This window comes from Tenrec ecaudatus, chromosome 10, assembly GCF_050624435.1.
Source record: "Tenrec ecaudatus isolate mTenEca1 chromosome 10, mTenEca1.hap1, whole genome shotgun sequence".
NCBI lineage: Eukaryota > Metazoa > Chordata > Mammalia > Afrosoricida > Tenrecidae > Tenrec > Tenrec ecaudatus.
Window position 1 is genome coordinate 4851419 of NC_134539.1, and position 17765 is coordinate 4869183.

At 56.0% G+C, this 17765-nt stretch overlaps 1 protein-coding gene across 5 annotated transcripts in view; it reads left to right on the plus strand.

Annotated features, from left to right (window-relative positions):
* SMARCA2 (SWI/SNF related BAF chromatin remodeling complex subunit ATPase 2) overlaps window positions 1-17765 on the plus strand; it is a 178232-nt gene that overhangs the window by 95457 nt on the left and 65010 nt on the right. For all 5 annotated transcript variants that reach the window (XM_075559865.1, XM_075559866.1, XM_075559864.1 and 2 more), the window contains 5 exons: window positions 4384-4497; window positions 9183-9290; window positions 9795-9881; window positions 12615-12661; window positions 13653-13819. In XM_075559865.1, the coding sequence (XP_075415980.1) occupies window positions 4384-4497; window positions 9183-9290; window positions 9795-9881; window positions 12615-12661; window positions 13653-13819 (523 nt within the window). The remainder of the gene's footprint in view (window positions 1-4383; window positions 4498-9182; window positions 9291-9794; window positions 9882-12614; window positions 12662-13652; window positions 13820-17765) is intronic.

Genomic DNA, 17765 nt, shown 5'->3' on the forward strand with positions numbered 1-17765 from the left:
GAGCTGCCCAACAGGGCTCCCCCTAGGGTCACTAGGAGTCAGAGCTGACTCAGGGCAGCCAGTGTGGTTTGGAGCCAAGGTCATCAGCTCAGAACCACCAGCCAGCCTGTGGGCAAAAGACGAATCTTTCTACTCCTGTCAAAAGCCAGTCTCAGAGATTCTTAGGGAGCACGTCTACCCGGTCCTCCTGTTGGGTTGCTATGAGTCAGAATCGACTCAGTGGCGGGGAGTTTGGGATTTAGTAATACTGTACCTGGGGATCCCTGGCTGCTCAGCGGCTAAAGCATTAGGCCAGGTCCTGAAGGTCAGTTGTCTGAATCCGCTGGCCACTCCTATGAGGATGGCAGCCTCTGAGGCAGGCATCCTCTGTCCTGTAAGGTTCTGGTGAGCTGGAATGGGCCAGAGAGCAATGGGTCGGCTTAACCAGAGCAGCTCACCGGGCCTTTCTGGATGAGCGGCTTCCCTTCATCAGTCTGTAGGTTAACCAAACCCCAAACTCACTGCCATCGGGGCAATGCTTACTCAGCCACCCCCTGTCGGTTTCTGAGACTGTCACTGCTTACGGGAGTAGAAAGCCCAGTCTCTAGGGGCTTGGACCCAATAACCACACGGATCGCACCACAACCAGTAACCACTACACTGCCAGGGCTGAGCACAAAGCGTGCCTGCCACCTGGGAATTCTAAGGACGGGATGGTGAAACCAAATATCCAAACCAAGCTGTCTGCCCTCGGGTTGATGCCGACTCATAGCGACCCCAGAGGACAGGGTAGAACTGTTCCCGTGGGTTTCCGAGACTGTTAACATTTTACGGGCGCACACAGCTTCTCTTTCTCCCCGGGAGCTCGAACTGCTCCCTTGCAGTTAGCAACGCTGTGTGCAGCCCAGAGGCCGCCCTTACGGGCTCACAGTGCAGCCCAGAGGCCGCCCTTACGGGCTCACAGTGCCCCTTCCTACAGGAGCCCCTCGCAGAACAGGCATGTTCGCCCTTGGGGGTAGTTGTCCCCACCCAGGAAAGCAGACTGTGCAAAGCCTGGGCCTTCCCATGGGGCCCTGGGGGCGCAGAGAGTAGGTGTTAGGCTGAGATCCACAAGGTCCACAGTTCGAAATCACCAGCTGCTCAGAGGGAGAGAGACGGGGCTTTCTGCTCCCATAAAGAGCTACAGTCTCAGAAACTCACGGGACAGTTCTGCCACCCTGCCCTATAGGGACGCTTCAACTTGATGCCAGCAAGTTTGGTTATTTTTTGGTGTGGGGACTTCTGATGGAGGCCTGGTGGTGCAGTGGTTAATCTTGACAACCCTGGAAACACCCCTCTCCCCCCACCCCTCCGCCATCAGGGGAGTGAGTTTCTCCTCTGTTCCACAGTCTCTGAGTCAGATTCACCTTGACCGCAGGGAGTTTGGCAGTGGGAGGAGGGGAGTTAGTGCCCCTCCCCCTGTGTTTTTACCATTGTGCTCTCTCCAGGTCTCCAAGGATGTTCCAGACAGGTGAGGGCCACAGGGAAGGTGACCTCAGAGGTGTTTGTTGAATTAATTCAACCGACTAGCTCAGCCTCCTCCCCGCAGAGTGGGAGCAAGGATCCTTGGTACCCGTGTGCCTGGCCTTTAAGGTCTTCCCACAGAGCGCCTGTGTCTGAAGCAGGGCTCGTTGCTCCAGATGTCTGGCACACGCTCCTCTTTAGATGCGGTGTGCCCTTCAGTCTTGTTTGTACAAATCCCCAACCAAATCCACTGCCCTGCGTCCGTTCTGACTCAGTGTGACCCTGTCAGAGGAAGCAGACTGTCCTGAGAGTTCCCTGGCCCATAGCTCTTTACGAGGAGAAGCCCTGGTGTCTTAGTGCATTATGAGTTGGGATGCTCACTGCAGGGTCAGCAGTTCGAATCCACCAGCCACTCCATGAGAGATAGAGGAGACTCCCCACTCCGGTAAATATTCCAGTCTTGGAAACCTGCAGAGACGGTTCTACTCCATGCTGACCTCTAGGGTCGATATGGCATGGAATGTGGTGGGGTTTCTGGAAGACTACGGCTTCTTTGTCCTGATGAGTGGGTGGAGGGCTGGAGCTGCTGACCCTGGGTGAGCATTGTTGGTGGTGGTGGTGGTGGGCGCCATCAAGTCTGTTCCGAGCCTCAGCAAACCTGTGAACAACAGAAGGAAATACCCAGTCCTGTGCCAGCCTCACAACTGTGCCCATGCCCAGCCCCACTGCTGCAGCCATCATGTCAACCCATCTCCTGGAGGGCCTGCCCCTCCATCTACCAAGCATGATGCCCTTCTCCAGGGGCTGGTCAAAGTATGCAAGACAAAGCCCCAAGGTGCTCTGACCACTGCACAACCAGGGCCCCGTGTTTGTGCCCAGATTCTCCTGACATCCTGGCACCACCACTTAGTGACGCCTGCGCCCTCATGCACCCCCCTGTGTCCACTCTGCTGGGTTCCTAGCAGCAGGATGACAGACACAGGACAGTGTGGAGGGGGAGTTCTCCTTGGGCTCTTTGCCCCTCTGATTGTTGAGTCCTCTCAAGGAACGCAGAGCCCTGGTGGCATAGTGGGTTACCAGTTGGACTGCTAAGTGGAAGTTCCGCAGTTCAAACCCACCAGCTGCCCTGCAGGAGAAAGAGGTGGCTCTCTAATCCCGTAAAGAGTTACAGTCTCAGAATTCCACGGGGCTTACTGGGGGATGGCAGCGAGTATGGTCGTTTTTAGCTCTTGGATTTTGCTGTTGTTTAAGGTATAGCCTGTGTCCACTGTGCGTTGCGTGGCCTGCTTATCAAAAGTTGTGCCAGCCAACTCTGCCCTCTAAGGTCTACTAGGGTCCACTGCCATTGGGTCGATGACCACTCACCGCATATCTCGGGGACAGAGTACAGCTGCCTCTGGAGATTTCCAAGACTGTGACTCTTTCTGGGAGAAGAAAACCTTACCTTCCTCCCGCAGCTCCGCTCCTGGTCTCGAGCTGCCCACCTTGTGGTTCCAACGTGAGACCACTTAAGGGCTCCTTAAGAATGACTAGGGACTCGACTCTTAGGAACACAGCCACACAGGCCCCGCCTCCCTGACAGAGGAAAGGGATGGATGGAGGGCAGGGCACCTGGGCCCCGCAGCACTGGCTGGACTCTTGGACTTGCTCTTTGTCAGTTCAAGCCCCGGCCCCGTCTTGGTTCTCTGTAAAAGACAGCCTGCATCACGGGCCGCCTCGAAAGCCTCCACTTTAAGTCCACCAATGGCGGTATCCGTCACCACCAATCAACTCCAGCTCGCTGCGACCCATCCATGGGGGTTGGGTAGTACTGGGCTCCATGGGGTTTCCGGTGGCCGATGTTTTATTTTTTAGGATTTTTCCTAAGACAGCAGTTTCCAGGCCTTTCTCCCTCGTCCCCTCCAGGTGGGCTTGACCTCCTGCCTCTTGGTGGGCAGCCGAGTGCCCTAGCTCCTTGCAGCACTGTTAGTCTGGGTAGACTAGAGCACCAAATCCATGGACAAACGTGTGTAAGAGAGAGCTTTCTATACAAGAGCAATTGAACATTGAGACAACACCCCAGCCCGGTCCAGATCAAGTCCATGAGTCTGATATTAGCCCATACGTCCAACACCAATCCATAAAGTCCTCCTCAGACTCACGAAACACATGCAATGATGCCGAATGGAGATCACAGGCCAGTGGGTGGAAAGTGTTTGGGTCCAATGGCGTTATAAGCATCTCAGCACTGGCAGGGGTCTCTCTGTGGCTTCTCCAGCTCCAGAGGTCTGGTTGCATCAGGGTGGGTCCATGTGTCTTGTCAGTGGCTACATCTCTCAGGGAGTGACAAAGAGAAGTGTCACCCACCTCCAAGGAGGAAGTACCGGATTTCCCAGAATGCTCAGGAGAAGGCCTTGCCCACACAGAAGCCTCATAGGCTATGACCTGATTGATAAGCTAGACTCCACCCATACACTCATAATCCTCAAGTTGACCAACAATTATATATCTGCCACAAAGTGCTGTCTGCTAACACACTGCCTGCCCAACACCCTCTGGGCTGTGGCAACAATTGACCTGAACTAGTACAGTGGTTACACGTTGGGGCGCTCTCCTCAAGGTCAGCAGTTCAAGGCCACCAGCCACTCAGCAAGGGAAAGATGAGGCTTTCTGCTGCCATCAAGTCACGGAACCCCCAGGGATAATTCTGCCCTGCCCTACAGGGTCGATGTGAGTCGTCATCCACTCGATGGCAGGGAGTTGGGAGTCATAATGAGTGTCTTCTGGGACTTGGTCCTGAGACCAGAGCATCTGGGGTGGGAGTATTGGGGGAGGCCGTTTCCTTCTCAGCTGTTTAGGGAGTGGCCAGGGGATCCAGAGGTGAGGCCCCTGAGGGGAAGCTTAGACCCTCTTGTCTTGTAGGTGGACTTGAACGAGGAGGAGACGATTCTGATCATCAGGCGTCTGCACAAGGTGCTGAGACCCTTTTTACTGAGGAGGCTGAAGAAGGAAGTGGAGTCCCAGCTTCCAGAAAAAGTACGTCACCCCTTTGGGCTGGTGGAGGTGGGGAGGTCTGTTGAGTTGTTTTGCATACACTCTGATTGGGCAGAGTACCTGTACTTATTTTTGTAAGGAGCCCTGGTGGTGTACTGGTTGCAAGGTGGACTGCTAACCACAAGGTCAGAGGTTCGAACCCACCAGCCGCTCCTCGGGAGAAAGATGAGGCTTTTGGCTAATGGTAAGGTCAGCAGTTCAAGCCCACCAGCTGCTCCTTGGGAGAACGATGAGGCCGCCTGCTTCAGTTACAATTCATGGTCTGCTTATCATCGCTGGTAGCATAGCAAGTTAGTTACCACAAGGCTGGCAGTTCTAAACCACCAGCCACTCCTCAGGAGAAAGAAGAGACTGTCTGCCCCCATAAAGAGTTACAGTCTCGGAAACCCACAGGGGCAGTTCCACTCTGTCCTATGAGGTCGTTGTGATTCGATGTCGTGGGGGTCATTAGCCCCATTATAGAGGACTTCACGCCTTTGATCAAATATGTACTGTACCCCCCCCCCGCCCCGTGTTCTCCACCCGAGCTTTCCCAGGCCCTTTGAAGGGTGGTAGGACCAAGCAGCACCTGTTGCTGCGGGGGGGCTCATAGTGACCCCGGGCAGGTCAGAGTAGAACTGCACTTCCTAGGGGAGTTTTTGTTTGGTTGGGGGGAGGGGGCAGGTATTTATACTTTAATCTGTGGCTGACGTGGACTTTTCCGTTATCTCTTTTAAAGACATGTTTTATATTGTGCGTTTGGTGAGCATTTCCCAAGCAGAGCGGTCTTCCGTCACTGATTCATACATTGAGGGCCCTGCATCACAGATTGAGACCCCCACAGTGTGCCGGCCATCTCCCAGCTTCCTCCCGGGCTCCCCAACTTGGTGCAGGGTGCTGCCCCGCCCTGTCTTCTCGTCTGTGGTTCAGGGCACACTCTCCCTATTATTGGGGTGGTGAGTCTGAGGAGTGCTTCCAGGGTCCCTTCAGGAGTCCCATCGGGGCTTGGCTGAGAGGTGGCCTCTGGACATGTCGCCAGTGGCAAAGGTGCAAGCCGGAAGGTTTTCCTGAAAGTTCCTCCAGCTCTTTCGGACCAAGCAGATCTAGCGCGGCCCTTTTCTGCCTCTTGCCTTCCAGTTTTGTTCTCTGTTTCCTTTTGCCTTGTTTTGTTCCGCTTCGTGCTTGGTTATGGCTTGATTTCGTTTTGTTCAGTCGGTCTGAGCAGGACCTTCTGTCGTGTCTCCGTTCAGAGCAGTCGGTCTTGGTAGCCGGGTCCCATCCAGTTCTGGTCTCCGGAGGCTGTGGCTCATTTGGGCCCTCGGTTCTTGGGACAACTTGCTGGCTTAAGGCTTTGGTTTGGTTCTGTTCAGTGTTCCAAAGGAGAATTCTGCTCGTCCTTTCTCCAACACAGATGGGGGGGCTCCACGTTCTTCCAGCTTGACACCATGAGTGCAGTGCACCCACTCTTCCTCGGTCCTCCTCATCCGATGGCCGGCTTTCACACGCACAGGAGGCGAGCACAATCCCATGGCCTGGTCGCTACACCGAGTCCTCAGTGGGACATCCTCTGCCCTTGAAGACTTGAAAGAGGTCTGGCAGCAAATTAAGGAGCCCTAGTCTCCTAGCCGGTCGCCAGTCGGGCAGCTAGCCTTAAGTCCAGCCATTTGAAGCCACCATGCGAGAGAGCTGAGGTGTCCCATCCCGCTTCCCCGAAGATGGGCACCTTTGGAAACCCGCAGGGGCAGCTGTCCAGCCCTACAAGATCAGGACCAGTCAGAATGAACCTGATGGCAGTGGATCTGCAGAAGGCTCGCTCAGTCCTATAACACGCGCTTTCTGGACTGTGTGCATTGTAGGTCCAAGGAAAAACTCGCCAAACAAGCCTAGAGGGCTTGGGGCTTGGATCAGAAGGGGCGGCCCAGGCCTCCACCTCGCTGGGCAGGGCAGCCAGGCACGCACATGGCCCGAGAGTCCCCTGGCCTACGGAACAACCCATCAGGCTTCCACTCCCATGGGCTCTGCTCTTAAAAATAAGAAGCCACACTTTCCTAGGTTTCAACTGACATATCCCACCATGGCCGTCTTTCCATTCTCTCCCCGGGATGGCTTGATTCCGGGCATGCAGTATTTCTTATACCGGAGCGTTGATGTCAGTGGAACTTCCCCGGGGAAGACCAGGAGGAAAGGCCAGGCAACCTGCATCTGAGATTGACATATGCTCCCTGTCACCTAGGGACTCACAGTGGCCCTACAAGACAGGACAGCACTTCCCCTTGTGGGGGTGAGTCTCCAAGCCTGTGACTCTTTCTTGGAGTTCAAAGATACGTCTCGCTCCCACGGAGCAGCTGCTGGGTGTGCACTGCTGACTGAGGGCTTCATCTTCAGCCTCACCCTGTGGCTTCTTCAAACAGCTGTCTGGTTTCCCCCTGCTGCTTGCTTTGGGGGTGTTGCCCACCCCCCACTTTTCGTACGGCATTTGCGATGGCACCATTCGCCCACCCGCGCTTCACCACAAGGAGATGGATGCTCATTCTCTCGCCGCGATTTTGACAGAATCCAGGTTTCTCTGATGGGCCTGTTTACCAGCTCAAACCGGTCCTGCCCAGACGTGTGGTTGTAATAAGACTGTGCCCGTTTGTTTGGGTACGACAACAACAAAAAAGTTTTTGAGTGCCATGCAGGTTTGTCTGTCTGGATTTTTCCCCATCGTGCCCATCTCCCATGGACTTCCTGAAGAGCCTCGTTTACGATCTACATCACCTTGTCCGTTGTGTCCCTCTTTCTCGAAACCTGACCTTGCTCTTAGCAGCTTCTCTTGCCCACGGTGAGATTCCCTGGAGTGTTCACAGCTCAGGGAAAAGCAGCTGGGCTTTGAAAATGCCACCTGACCAGATGATGTGACGCAGGGAACCTGTCTGAAGTCCCCTCTTGATTGAGCACAGGAGATTGTGTTCCGGTCCCTCCCTGGCCACGAATGGGTACTGGACCTTAAAACACCTTGCTGGTGGGTCCCCTGCCCCGCTGGTCTGGTCTGCAGAAGAGCAGACCATTCTCCCTCTGCTCCGCGGCCTCAGGACCAGGGGCAGGAGTAGGTTAGTCGTGGCCGCAGGTGGCCTGGCAGCTACCCTCCAACTCAAAGCTCCATGTGGATGAATGGTGGGCTTCTCCTCCCCTGTGACCCCCCTCCCTGACCCTCGGCGCTGAAAAGAACCTGGTAGGTTTTTTCATCAGCTGATTAAGCATTTGCCTGCTGATTTGCGCTCCTCCCCTTGCTGGACTCCGAGGCACCGGCTACCATGGGTGTTGCTCCCTGCATGCTGGGAGTCTCGGCGTCGTTTTGATGAAGGACGGCAGCCACGGTAGCTGGTCGTGGCCCGGTGTGCATGTGAGAGTGGCAGGAGTGGGATAGGCAGTGGCCGGTGAGGACCTCTCACTGTCTACACCCGATCTCCACAGCATTGCAATGGGAGCTGCCTGAGGCCCGTTCCCCTTAGGATGGGCGGGCAGTCATCCCGGTGCTGGGTCCCTTTCTGCCCTCAGCCTATCATCTTGAGCAGGTCACCGTCCCACACAGAGGCCAAGGATGGTCACATCGAGAGCTGTTGGGACTCTTAAAGTTGAAGGCTGATATTGCCCTCAGGTTGTTTCCGACTCACCGCGACCCTGCTGGACAGGGTGGAGCTCCCTGTGGGTTTCCAAGAGGCCAAGGGCATCGTGCTCACGGACAGATCTGAGAAAGATAACCCATTCTTTACGGGAGCAGAAAGCCTCCTCTTTCTCTGGTGGAGCCACTGCTGACTTCAAACTGCTGACCTTGTGGATAAGCAGCCCAATGCATAGTCGCTACGCCACTCGGGCTCCTGAAACAGGAAAAATCACCAAGAAACTGCAGGCTATTAGCCGGTCACCCCTGCTTCCGCCCCTCTGGCAGAAGGGGGCTCGGGTGGGAAGCAGAAGGAGCCCCCAAAAGGCCCTGAGCTGGCCTCCTTCCCACTGCGTGAAGGCCACGCTCGCCCAAACACAAACAAGTCAGGGCGTTTCTGGAAACATGGCCCAAGTCCCAGTCACACACAACCCACTACAGGTCCCGGGGTTGGCGTCACCACACCTCTGCCAGGTAGGTAAAGAACTGCCCTCGATCGGCCTGAGGCATAGCCACCTCACGTACCAGGGGCTGGAAGGCCGCCCAGCCATGGTCACTAGCTTGTTGAGCCGCTGTGTGCAGCCAATGCGTGCCGTCTCCTCTCAGCCTGGGCCTTCCTGGCCCTCACTGGCCGTGCACATACCAAAGGCCATGTCCTCCTGCAGGCACGGGTCCCCTCCAGAAGGCCGGTGGCACCATGGTCCCTCATGTCCTGTCGATTTCAGTCAGCAAATTCTCCCGGAGTCCATGGCCAGACCTTCCTTCCTGGTCTTAGTCTGGAAGCACCCCTAAAGCCTGTCCTCCATGCGTGACCCTCCTGGCATGTGAAATACTGGTCAGGTCTTCTCCGAGGGAGCAGCCCAATGAGTAACCACTCTGCCACCGGGGTGGCACCCCTTTAATCCTGGGGTTCAGGGTGGACCCAGGAAGGGGAACCAGGCTCCAGGAACGCCCTTGCTTTCTTCCGGCCAAAAACCAGAAACCAGAGGAAGGTGCGTGGGTCCTCTCCCCTGCCCTCACCTGTGCTCTGGCCTCTCTCTTACAGGTGGAGTACGTGATCAAGTGCGACATGTCAGCCCTGCAGAAGATCCTGTACCGTCACATGCAGGCCAAGGGCATCCTCCTCACGGATGGGTCTGAGAAAGATAAGAAGGTAGGGAAGGGGTGGAAGGAAGGGCCAGGTGCTGCACCTCAAGGCCACCCGGCTGACTGTCCCCTGGTCCAGGTGCTCCTGCTGATGTCTGGGAAATCCATAAAATACTGGTGCAAGCTAGGAGCCTCTTCCCCACACACAGGCCAGAGGCCCCGGGGAGACCCAAGGCACTACTTCTCATCCACCAATATAGTTTTCCACCTAGAGGGTGCTGGGTGGCACCAACGATGTCGCCAGACCCCCTTTCACTCCCTGGGTGTCCACTGCAGTGTCCAGAGTTCCCCTGAGCTGCAGGAAGGGGCAGTTATGGCCCTGAGTAGTCCACCGCACACGGTCTCATTAGGCCTTGGTTGGAGAGGGACGGAGTCAACCCGGGAGCCTGCTGCTGAGAACACGAGCTTTGGGGCCCTGGTGGGAGTGTCCGCCAGAAGGGCCGGGCCCCTACCAGTCCTGTGCATCCCCAGCATGAGTAACCCTGTGGGCTCCCCTGTCTCTCGTCCTCAGGGGAAAGGGGGCGCCAAGACCCTCATGAACACCATCATGCAGCTGCGGAAGATCTGCAATCACCCCTACATGTTCCAGCACATCGAGGTGAGGCTGTGCCCTGGTCCCCAATGCTCCCCAACTCTCCACCAGGCAGTCGACGCCCACACTCACCACCCTGTAGGACGGTCCGGGCTACCCCGCTGGGTGTCTGAAGTGGCACCTTTTGGGGGGAGGAGGTGAGTGTTTATTTGCATGATTAGAACGTGAGGACACACCTGGGAGAGCTGGTCCATCCGCATGAGACAACGCCAGCCTGGGAGAGCCATCCGACAGGCCTGGCCCTGCAAACAGGGAGGCCCATCCGAGGGGGCCCCGTGGTCTGCCTTGTCCTTCAAGGATCCCCTCTCCAGTGGGCGTGTAGCCCACCAAGCAGGCATCGGGTCTCTTGGGGACAAGGGATGCCCATGTCTCACAATCTCAAAGCCCAGAAAGCTGAACGTTCAGAGCAAGGCCGCCGTGGGAAGATGTAATGGCCGGGCCATGTGTGACCCCCCCCCGCCCCCCAGGCCCCACCCTCTGTCATCAGGGATCCTATGGAAGCAAATGGAGACGTGGTCCACTGCTGTCACAGGGGTAGCAGCCCAAATTGTAGCCAACCAGGAAGTCAATGGGGCTCCTCCCCCAAGAATTAGTTTTTGTTATTTAAAAACAATAAACAAAGAAATGCCACCACCACAGAGCCAAAGGTTAGGGGAAAGCCAGTTGACACCTGGAGGGGGCAGTATAAGCTGCCTGGTCCAGGGTCCTGGCCTGCCATAGTCCACGCTGCTCCCCGCTGGAGCTTGCACAGAGTGGCACATCGTGGGGGCGTCGTGGAGAGTGGTGGATGGCCTGGTGACAGCAGGGCCCCCACACAGTGAAGATAGACACAGACACATGAGCAGCAGCTTCCTTAGAAACAAGGGCTGCCCTACAGGCCATTCCGACCCACGGTGACCCTACAGGACAGGGCAGACCTGCCCCTGTGGCCTCCCAAGGCTGTAACTCTCTACAGCAGCCAGTTCTCCACCTGTAGTCGCGACCCCTTCGGGAGTCGAGCGACCCTTTCACAGGGATCACCCGATTCATAACAGTAGCAAAATAACAGTGATGAAGTAGCAACGAAAATAATGTTATAGCTGGGGGTCCCCACAGCCTGGGGACCTGTGTGAGAGGGTCGCAGTGTAAGGAAGGGGCGAGCCACTGCTCTATAGCATAGATAGCCTCATCTTTCTCCCACGGAGTGGCGGGGGGTTTCAAACTGCCGGCCTTTGGGATTGCAGCCCCACTTGTAACCATGACACCCCCAGGACTCCCAGTGGTCACAGTGTGTTTAAAAAAAAAAAAAAAAGGTTGGAATAGTGCTCCGTGAGAAGCTTCCTCACCACTGCCCGGACCCTGTACCATTCCGCCGTGTAAGGTCCAAGAGGGCACAACGCCAAGGCACACTGCTACAAAATCACGGAAACGCTGGTTCAATACCGACAGCAGGTCGGGAGCCCTTGTGGCTGGGCATAGCCTCCATCTGGGTCCTTGCACCTCTGAAGGAGGTGCTCGCATCTCCCCCACCTGGAGGCATCTGCCCTCCTACTGTGACACTCCTGCAGTTGTGGCAGCCTCCGGGGACTCAGCCTGGGCCCCTATAAATGCACCCCAGTGTGGCAAGCCAAAGAAAGCCCTAGGTGGCAGAAGCAGGGTGAGAGGCAGATGGAGTCAGGTTTCCCAGCAACCTCCTCGTAGACCAGGCCTCGTGCCCTGTAAGGATGAGTAGGTACGTGGTCACAGGAGAGAAGAGATTAAAAAAAAATTCCTAGTGCCTCCTCGTTAGCCTTTTTCCCACCCGTGAGACTGTCTTCAGCTTTCGACTGTGTCCACAGTGAGGCTGGGGCCTTGGGGACCTTGGGACCCACGGCTGCTCGTGGATGTTTTAATCCACCAATCCACCCAGCAACCAAGGCCAAGGGTCTAGAGACTGCACACAGCTCACGGGTCCATGTCTCACAAGGCGGAGTCTGAATGCAAAGTTGTTGGTGGGTGCCGCCGAGTCGGCTGGGAGCCGAGTGACGGTGTCCAGCAGAGGGCAACACGGCCCAGCCCTGCGCCATCCACACAACTGCCCCTGTGCCCACGTGTGCTGGTGCAGCCACGGCCAGTCCGTCAGGCCGAGGGCCTTCCTCCTCCTCGCTGCCCCTGTGTACCATTTCTCCTTACCGTGAGGAGGGTCCCGGGAAGCTCCCAGAGGCTTCACTACACCAGGCTTTACCCCACTCACATCACCAGCGTGGCTTCCACTCTGAGAAATCGGCTCCTCCCCGTCACCGTTCAAGTGTCCTCGGATCTGAGGGGCCCAGCACCCCCGGCAGTATCCCCAACACTGTTCTGCTTCCCTTCTTTGGGCCATCAAAATCTGGCAATGCTTCGAAGCGCTGCACAAGGTTTGCAGTGGCTCCTTCCTCCAGAGTGGGGAGCGGAGTCCTTGTTCATCGTCTCTTCTCAGTCCGGAGGCTCCGCTGACAGCTGTCCACTTTGGGAGACCCTGTTGGCATTTGAAATACCAGTGACATCGCTTCCGGCATCACGGGAGCATGCAAACCCCACAGCAGGACACGCAGACAGACCAGAGAGCTGGTTTGGGGTTCGTTCTAGAGCCCAGTATTTTGTGGACTTCTTTCTCGTTTTGTTCTGGCCCTCACAGGATAAAGCCGCTTTAATTCATAAGTATGTAGGTGAATAAGTAGGATGGGAGCATCCTTATGGAGCTCCGCTGCTTCTCACTGTCCCTCCGCCTCTCCCGTGTAGGAATCCTTTGCTGAGCACCTGGGCTATTCAAACGGAGTCATCAACGGGTAGGTCTTCATGTTTGTTTTTCTCTAAAACCTAGGGCCGAGGTGGCTCCAGTGGTTACTAACCAGAAAGTCAGTGGTTCAACTCCCCCAGTACCTCAGAATAGAGGCACGAAAAAAAAAATAGAGGTTCCTGAAAAAGCCCAGAGAATGCGTTTTTCGGGCCACGCATTCTCAGCCTCAGCTGCTCAGCTCTATGGTCAATGTGCCAAAAGCCCATCCCACTAACCCTTAATTGACAAAGCAGGAAGTGAGTCCTCTTTGGCCCCGGGACTGCACTCATTCATCCAAGACAGCGCACCTGATGTTCCCGCTCATCTAGTGGTTGTTGGCCTTCCTTTCAGCCCTGGTCACCTCTGCGCTGACCCCTTTGTGGAAGTAACACGTCTAGGATTGTGCTTGCCTTTAAGAGCTGGCTAAGAATCTATGACCCTTCCTGTTGCTGCCACCGGAGCGGTCAGGGCCAATCAAGTCCATTCCGGGGCACAGCGACCCTAGGGGACACGGTGTAACTGTCCATGGAGCTTTCCAAAAACTGTAGCTCTTTACAAGAGTAGAAAGCCTCATCTTTCTCCCTCAGAGTGGCTGGTGGTTTCAAACTGCTGACCTTGCACTTAGCAGCCCCGAGGGCCCCACTCAGCACCATCTGGAAGGCCCTAAATTGATAAGGATTTACCAAGGATGTAAAGAAGTATTGTGTGTGTGTGTGTGTGTGTGTGTGTGTGTGTGTGTGTGTGTGTAAGAGCTGGGTCCTGACAAGGTCTCTCTGTGTCCTTCTCTCCTGTCCATGGCCCAGTCTTGCCTGGGCAATGGGTTCTTTCTTGGTCTCAGATGAGCAGGTCTTCTGTTTACAGGAATACCCGCCCTCCCCTCCCTGGGTTCGGCCCACAGTCGTCTGTTCAGTGTGGACTCTGGGCAAGGCACCAGGTGGGCAGCAAGGCGACCCCGGATACTCTCGAGACCCTGATGTCTGGCTTTGTCTCGGTGCCCACAGGGCGGAGCTGTACCGGGCCTCGGGGAAGTTCGAGCTGCTGGACCGCATTCTGCCCAAGCTGAGGGCGACCAACCACCGGGTGCTGCTCTTCTGCCAGATGACGTCCCTCATGACCATCATGGAGGACTACTTCGCTTTCCGGAACTTTCTCTACCTGCGCCTCGACGGTGAGTGTGTGGCTGAAGGGGAGGGGGAGGGCTTGTTGCCCAGGCTGGGGGCGGGATTGGTGAAGAGTTAGTAGCAGGGTTGGTGGGGACGATTGCGGCACTGAATCGCACAGTGACCCTCAGGTGACAGAGAACCGCCCACAGGGTTCCCCCGGCTCTGGTGTCTGTAGGAGCGGACGGTCAGGTCCTTCTTCCCACGCCACTGCTGATGAGTGTGCAATGCCAGGCTCTCGCTGGGCCGCTGAGTGCCTTAGCCAGTGAGCCACTGGGGCTCCTAGTTACAGGGCGGGCACGTACATTTACCCCCTGGATAACGATGTCTCTGACAACATCCAGCTCAAAGTTTCAGTAATCATCCGTGACCGCGGTCTGCCCAGCGGTTTAACATTGGAGCCCAGATGCCAAGGGGGTTCAACACGGAGCTGCTAGCCGCCAGGTCAGGGTGTGAACCCACCAGCCGTTCCACGGGGTGAAGCAGAGGCTGTGTGCTCCTGTGAAGATGCCATGGCCGGCAAACGCACTGCCGGCTCGAGGACAGGGTAGAAGTGCCCCTGCGCAGTTCCCAGGCTGCAATTCCGTAGCAGAGTAGAAAGCCTCATCTTTCTCCTGCGGTGTGTCTGGCGATTTTGAACTGCTGACCTTGCAGTTAGCAGCCCAACCTGTCCCACCTACTCTGCCACGGCTCCTCTGACAGCCTCGGGAACCCCCGGGAGCAGTTTTCTTCTGCCCCATCCAGTCACTGTGAGTCAGAATCAACTCGAAAGGCTGCGGGTTTGGTGTGTTTTGTTTTTTCATTTTGCTGACCTAACGTCAAACACACACTGGCCCAGACTTGTCTATGCTAAAACTAAGCAAACGAAACAAACTCGCTGCCATCGAGTCAGTTCCGACCACCGCACCCCCAAGGACGGAATAGAACTTCCCCTTTGGGTTTCCAAAACTGTAACTCTTCGCGAGAGTAGAAGTAGCCTCCTCTTTCTCCCAAGGAGCAACTGCTGGTTTCAAACTGCTGGCCTCGAAAACTAAACTCAAATAAGAATCGAAATGCACTGCCAGCTCTGAAGGCAGCTGTGTAGGGATTGTTCGTCCAAGCTAACCCTCTGGCTTTTTTTTGACTGTGTGTGTGTGGCAGGGGCAGTTGTGTCCCTGCCTCCAGTCACGGTGTGATCGTTCACTTAAGGTTATGTTTAATTACCACGGACGCTTCCGTGGTCCTAAATAGGACGCATTTCCACACGTTCCATTCTTCAGAGATGAGACTGTCAAGTTTTGCAAACGATGCCAAATGCTGGCTGTTTTTTAAGGGGAAAGAGTTAAACTGCTTTGAATTAGTGTTCAGTCAATAAACACCAAGCTTTTGTAGGAAAAGGTGATGGTTTCTTCCTGAGTCGTTTTTTTTTATTTCTTTTTTAATTTGGAGGCCAGCCATTACATATCAGAGAGGAGTGATACTGGTGTCTGCACACGGCCAAACCCACTGCCGCCAAGCCCATTCTGACTCAGAACAAACCCTCGGTGCAGCTTCCGAGCCTATATACCTTCCCAAGAGCAGACTACCCCTTCTTCCTCCCAGCGAGTGGCTGGTTGGTTTGAACCTCCCACCTTGAGGTTAGCAGCCCCGTGTGCAGCCCACAGCACGCCAGTGGATAGGGAGTGGGACCAGACTTACTCCCCGGAATGTGTTTGGTCACTGGGTAAGAGGCACGGCTACGAGACTCCAGTGTGGCCCCATGCTGGGGGTCTCCCCCATCCATATATGCGTTTGTGGCCGGGTTCTGTTCAAGATCTCCCAGAGGGTCTCTATAAATAGTCAGGACCTCTGGCGGGGTAGTGGCTGCGTGCTGGGCCGCTGTGAGGTCAGCAGTCTGAAGCCGCCAGCTGCTCCGCAGGAGAAAGAGGATGATTTCCACTCTCACGCAGTGACCGTCTCGGACACCCGCAGGGGCAGTTCCGCCCTGTCCTACAGGGTCGCTGTGAGTTGGCATCGACTCGGCAGCCCTGAATGATGCCTGAGCAATAGTGCCCATCTGTGGATTTGTGGCTCTCGTGTTGCTGTGACACTGGACGCAGGGCCACCGGGATTTCAAATACAGGTGGGGTGGCTGCACACGATGGGCAGGATTCAGGGGGGTGTCCATGCTGGGAGGAAAGGCCTATAAAGAGATGGTGGAGGGAGATGTCTCCAAATGACTCTCCTCTTTGGGTGTCGGAGGACGTGGGCACCGAAAACCTCACCCCTATCAGAGGCCCCCAAGAAGAGGGCCTGAAACTGTGGGCTCAAACGTAAGGACACCTGTGAGGATGGTCCCAGCCCAGGCAGCATTTCCCTTTGTTGCAATACGGGGTGCTGTGGGTTGGAACCGACTCCGTGGTACTTGCCCGCAATCACTTCCTTGTCTCCGGAACGCCGTCTGACCAGATGATTAGGTGGGACCTTGCACCTCGGGTTTGGAATGCTCGCAGGGGGTCAGTCGGTTTAGGTACCCCTCCCCTGGCTGTAAGTACGAGCCCTCTCTGCAGGAGGAGGGAGAAGTCCCAGGGCCGCCTGGAGAGGAGCCAGCAGGGCAGCCAGCTCAAGATCTCTGTCTGAAGTGGTGGAGGCCGAGGCCGGAGGGACCAGAGGCCGAGGCAAGGAGACCTGGAGACAGAGCAGAGAAGCCAGGTTGAGCCAGTACTGAGGGGCTACACTCCCGAGTCCATGAGAAGCAAGCAGAGCAGCTGGTGGGCATAGGGAGACAGAAGTCAGAGACCTGTGGCCCAGCCGCTGAGGAGCAGAGGGAGACCTGGCGGAGGAGGGCGCTGCTGTGGACCGATGATTGTGCCCATAGTGTTTTCTGATCCTGGCATGTAACCTGGTAACCTCCTCAATCAGCCCCATAACTGCAAGTGTTGTCTGCAAGCTCGCTCAGGCCATTGTCAAGCCTGGCCGGAAAGTGGAGTGCCGTGGGAGGGACGTGGGCCAGAACCCGGGAAAGGAGGATGGAGGGTGGAGGCCTGTCTGACCCCTGCCAACTGGTAATAGGCCCTGGATCCCAATCCTCCCTACCAAAGCTAGAGGTGGGAGGGGTGGTCAGATGTGGGCGCAAGCTTGACCAGCAGACTGGCATGGTTCCCTTCTGCCATCTGTGACATCCATGTCACTTGGCGGCAGCAGCTTGGATGATAACTGATGAGAAAACATCCGCCACGGATTGGCTGGGCAGTGGCTCCAGACACAGTGGTTCTGTGGGAGATTCAGAGGCCGGGCCTCGCTCAAAGGGTTCGCCTTATTTTCAGCGTGACGCCTTGCGTCTTTGTTGCCGCTGATTAAGTATGATCCGATAGGCCTTCCTTCCGCGTTATCTATAATTAGATATAATTACCTATAATTCCCTGTAATAGATATAATAGGTATTTATAGTCTATAGTCACAGTAAAACCAGGGGTGGGATTTTTCCCCCCTGCCTGTCACAAGCTTCACTAAACCCAAAATAGCCATTATTTTCTGAGAATTTCTGGGATGGGAGAACCATCTCTGAGGCCGCTTTCATGCCAGGCTCAGTTATGGCTGGTAAACAGTCATTAAGTGGTCCTGCTGCCACCCAGGCTGGCCCAGAGTCTCCTCCCGGGGTCCCTGGGTGGGCTCGCTCTCTGGCTGACCTCCCCAAGGCGCTGTCCTCTTTGATAGACTTGCTGATCTTAAACCCTTACCCCACCCCCACCCCCACCATCCTCTGGGGAAGAACTGAGCAGCCTCAGTGCTGAATTCGCAGGCACCCCCAGCAAGTCCCAGCCTCTCTTCTTGCTCCTCAGCCTCCAAAGAAATCTTCCCTCGCCGACATTCGGACCTTCTCTCTGCTCACCGAAAGACGATGACCCAGGAACCAAGCCTCTCCCCATCCCACCAACCCCACTCAGTGCCGCCTCACCTGAGCGCCTGGGGCACAGGCCTTTCTAGCATGGTGCA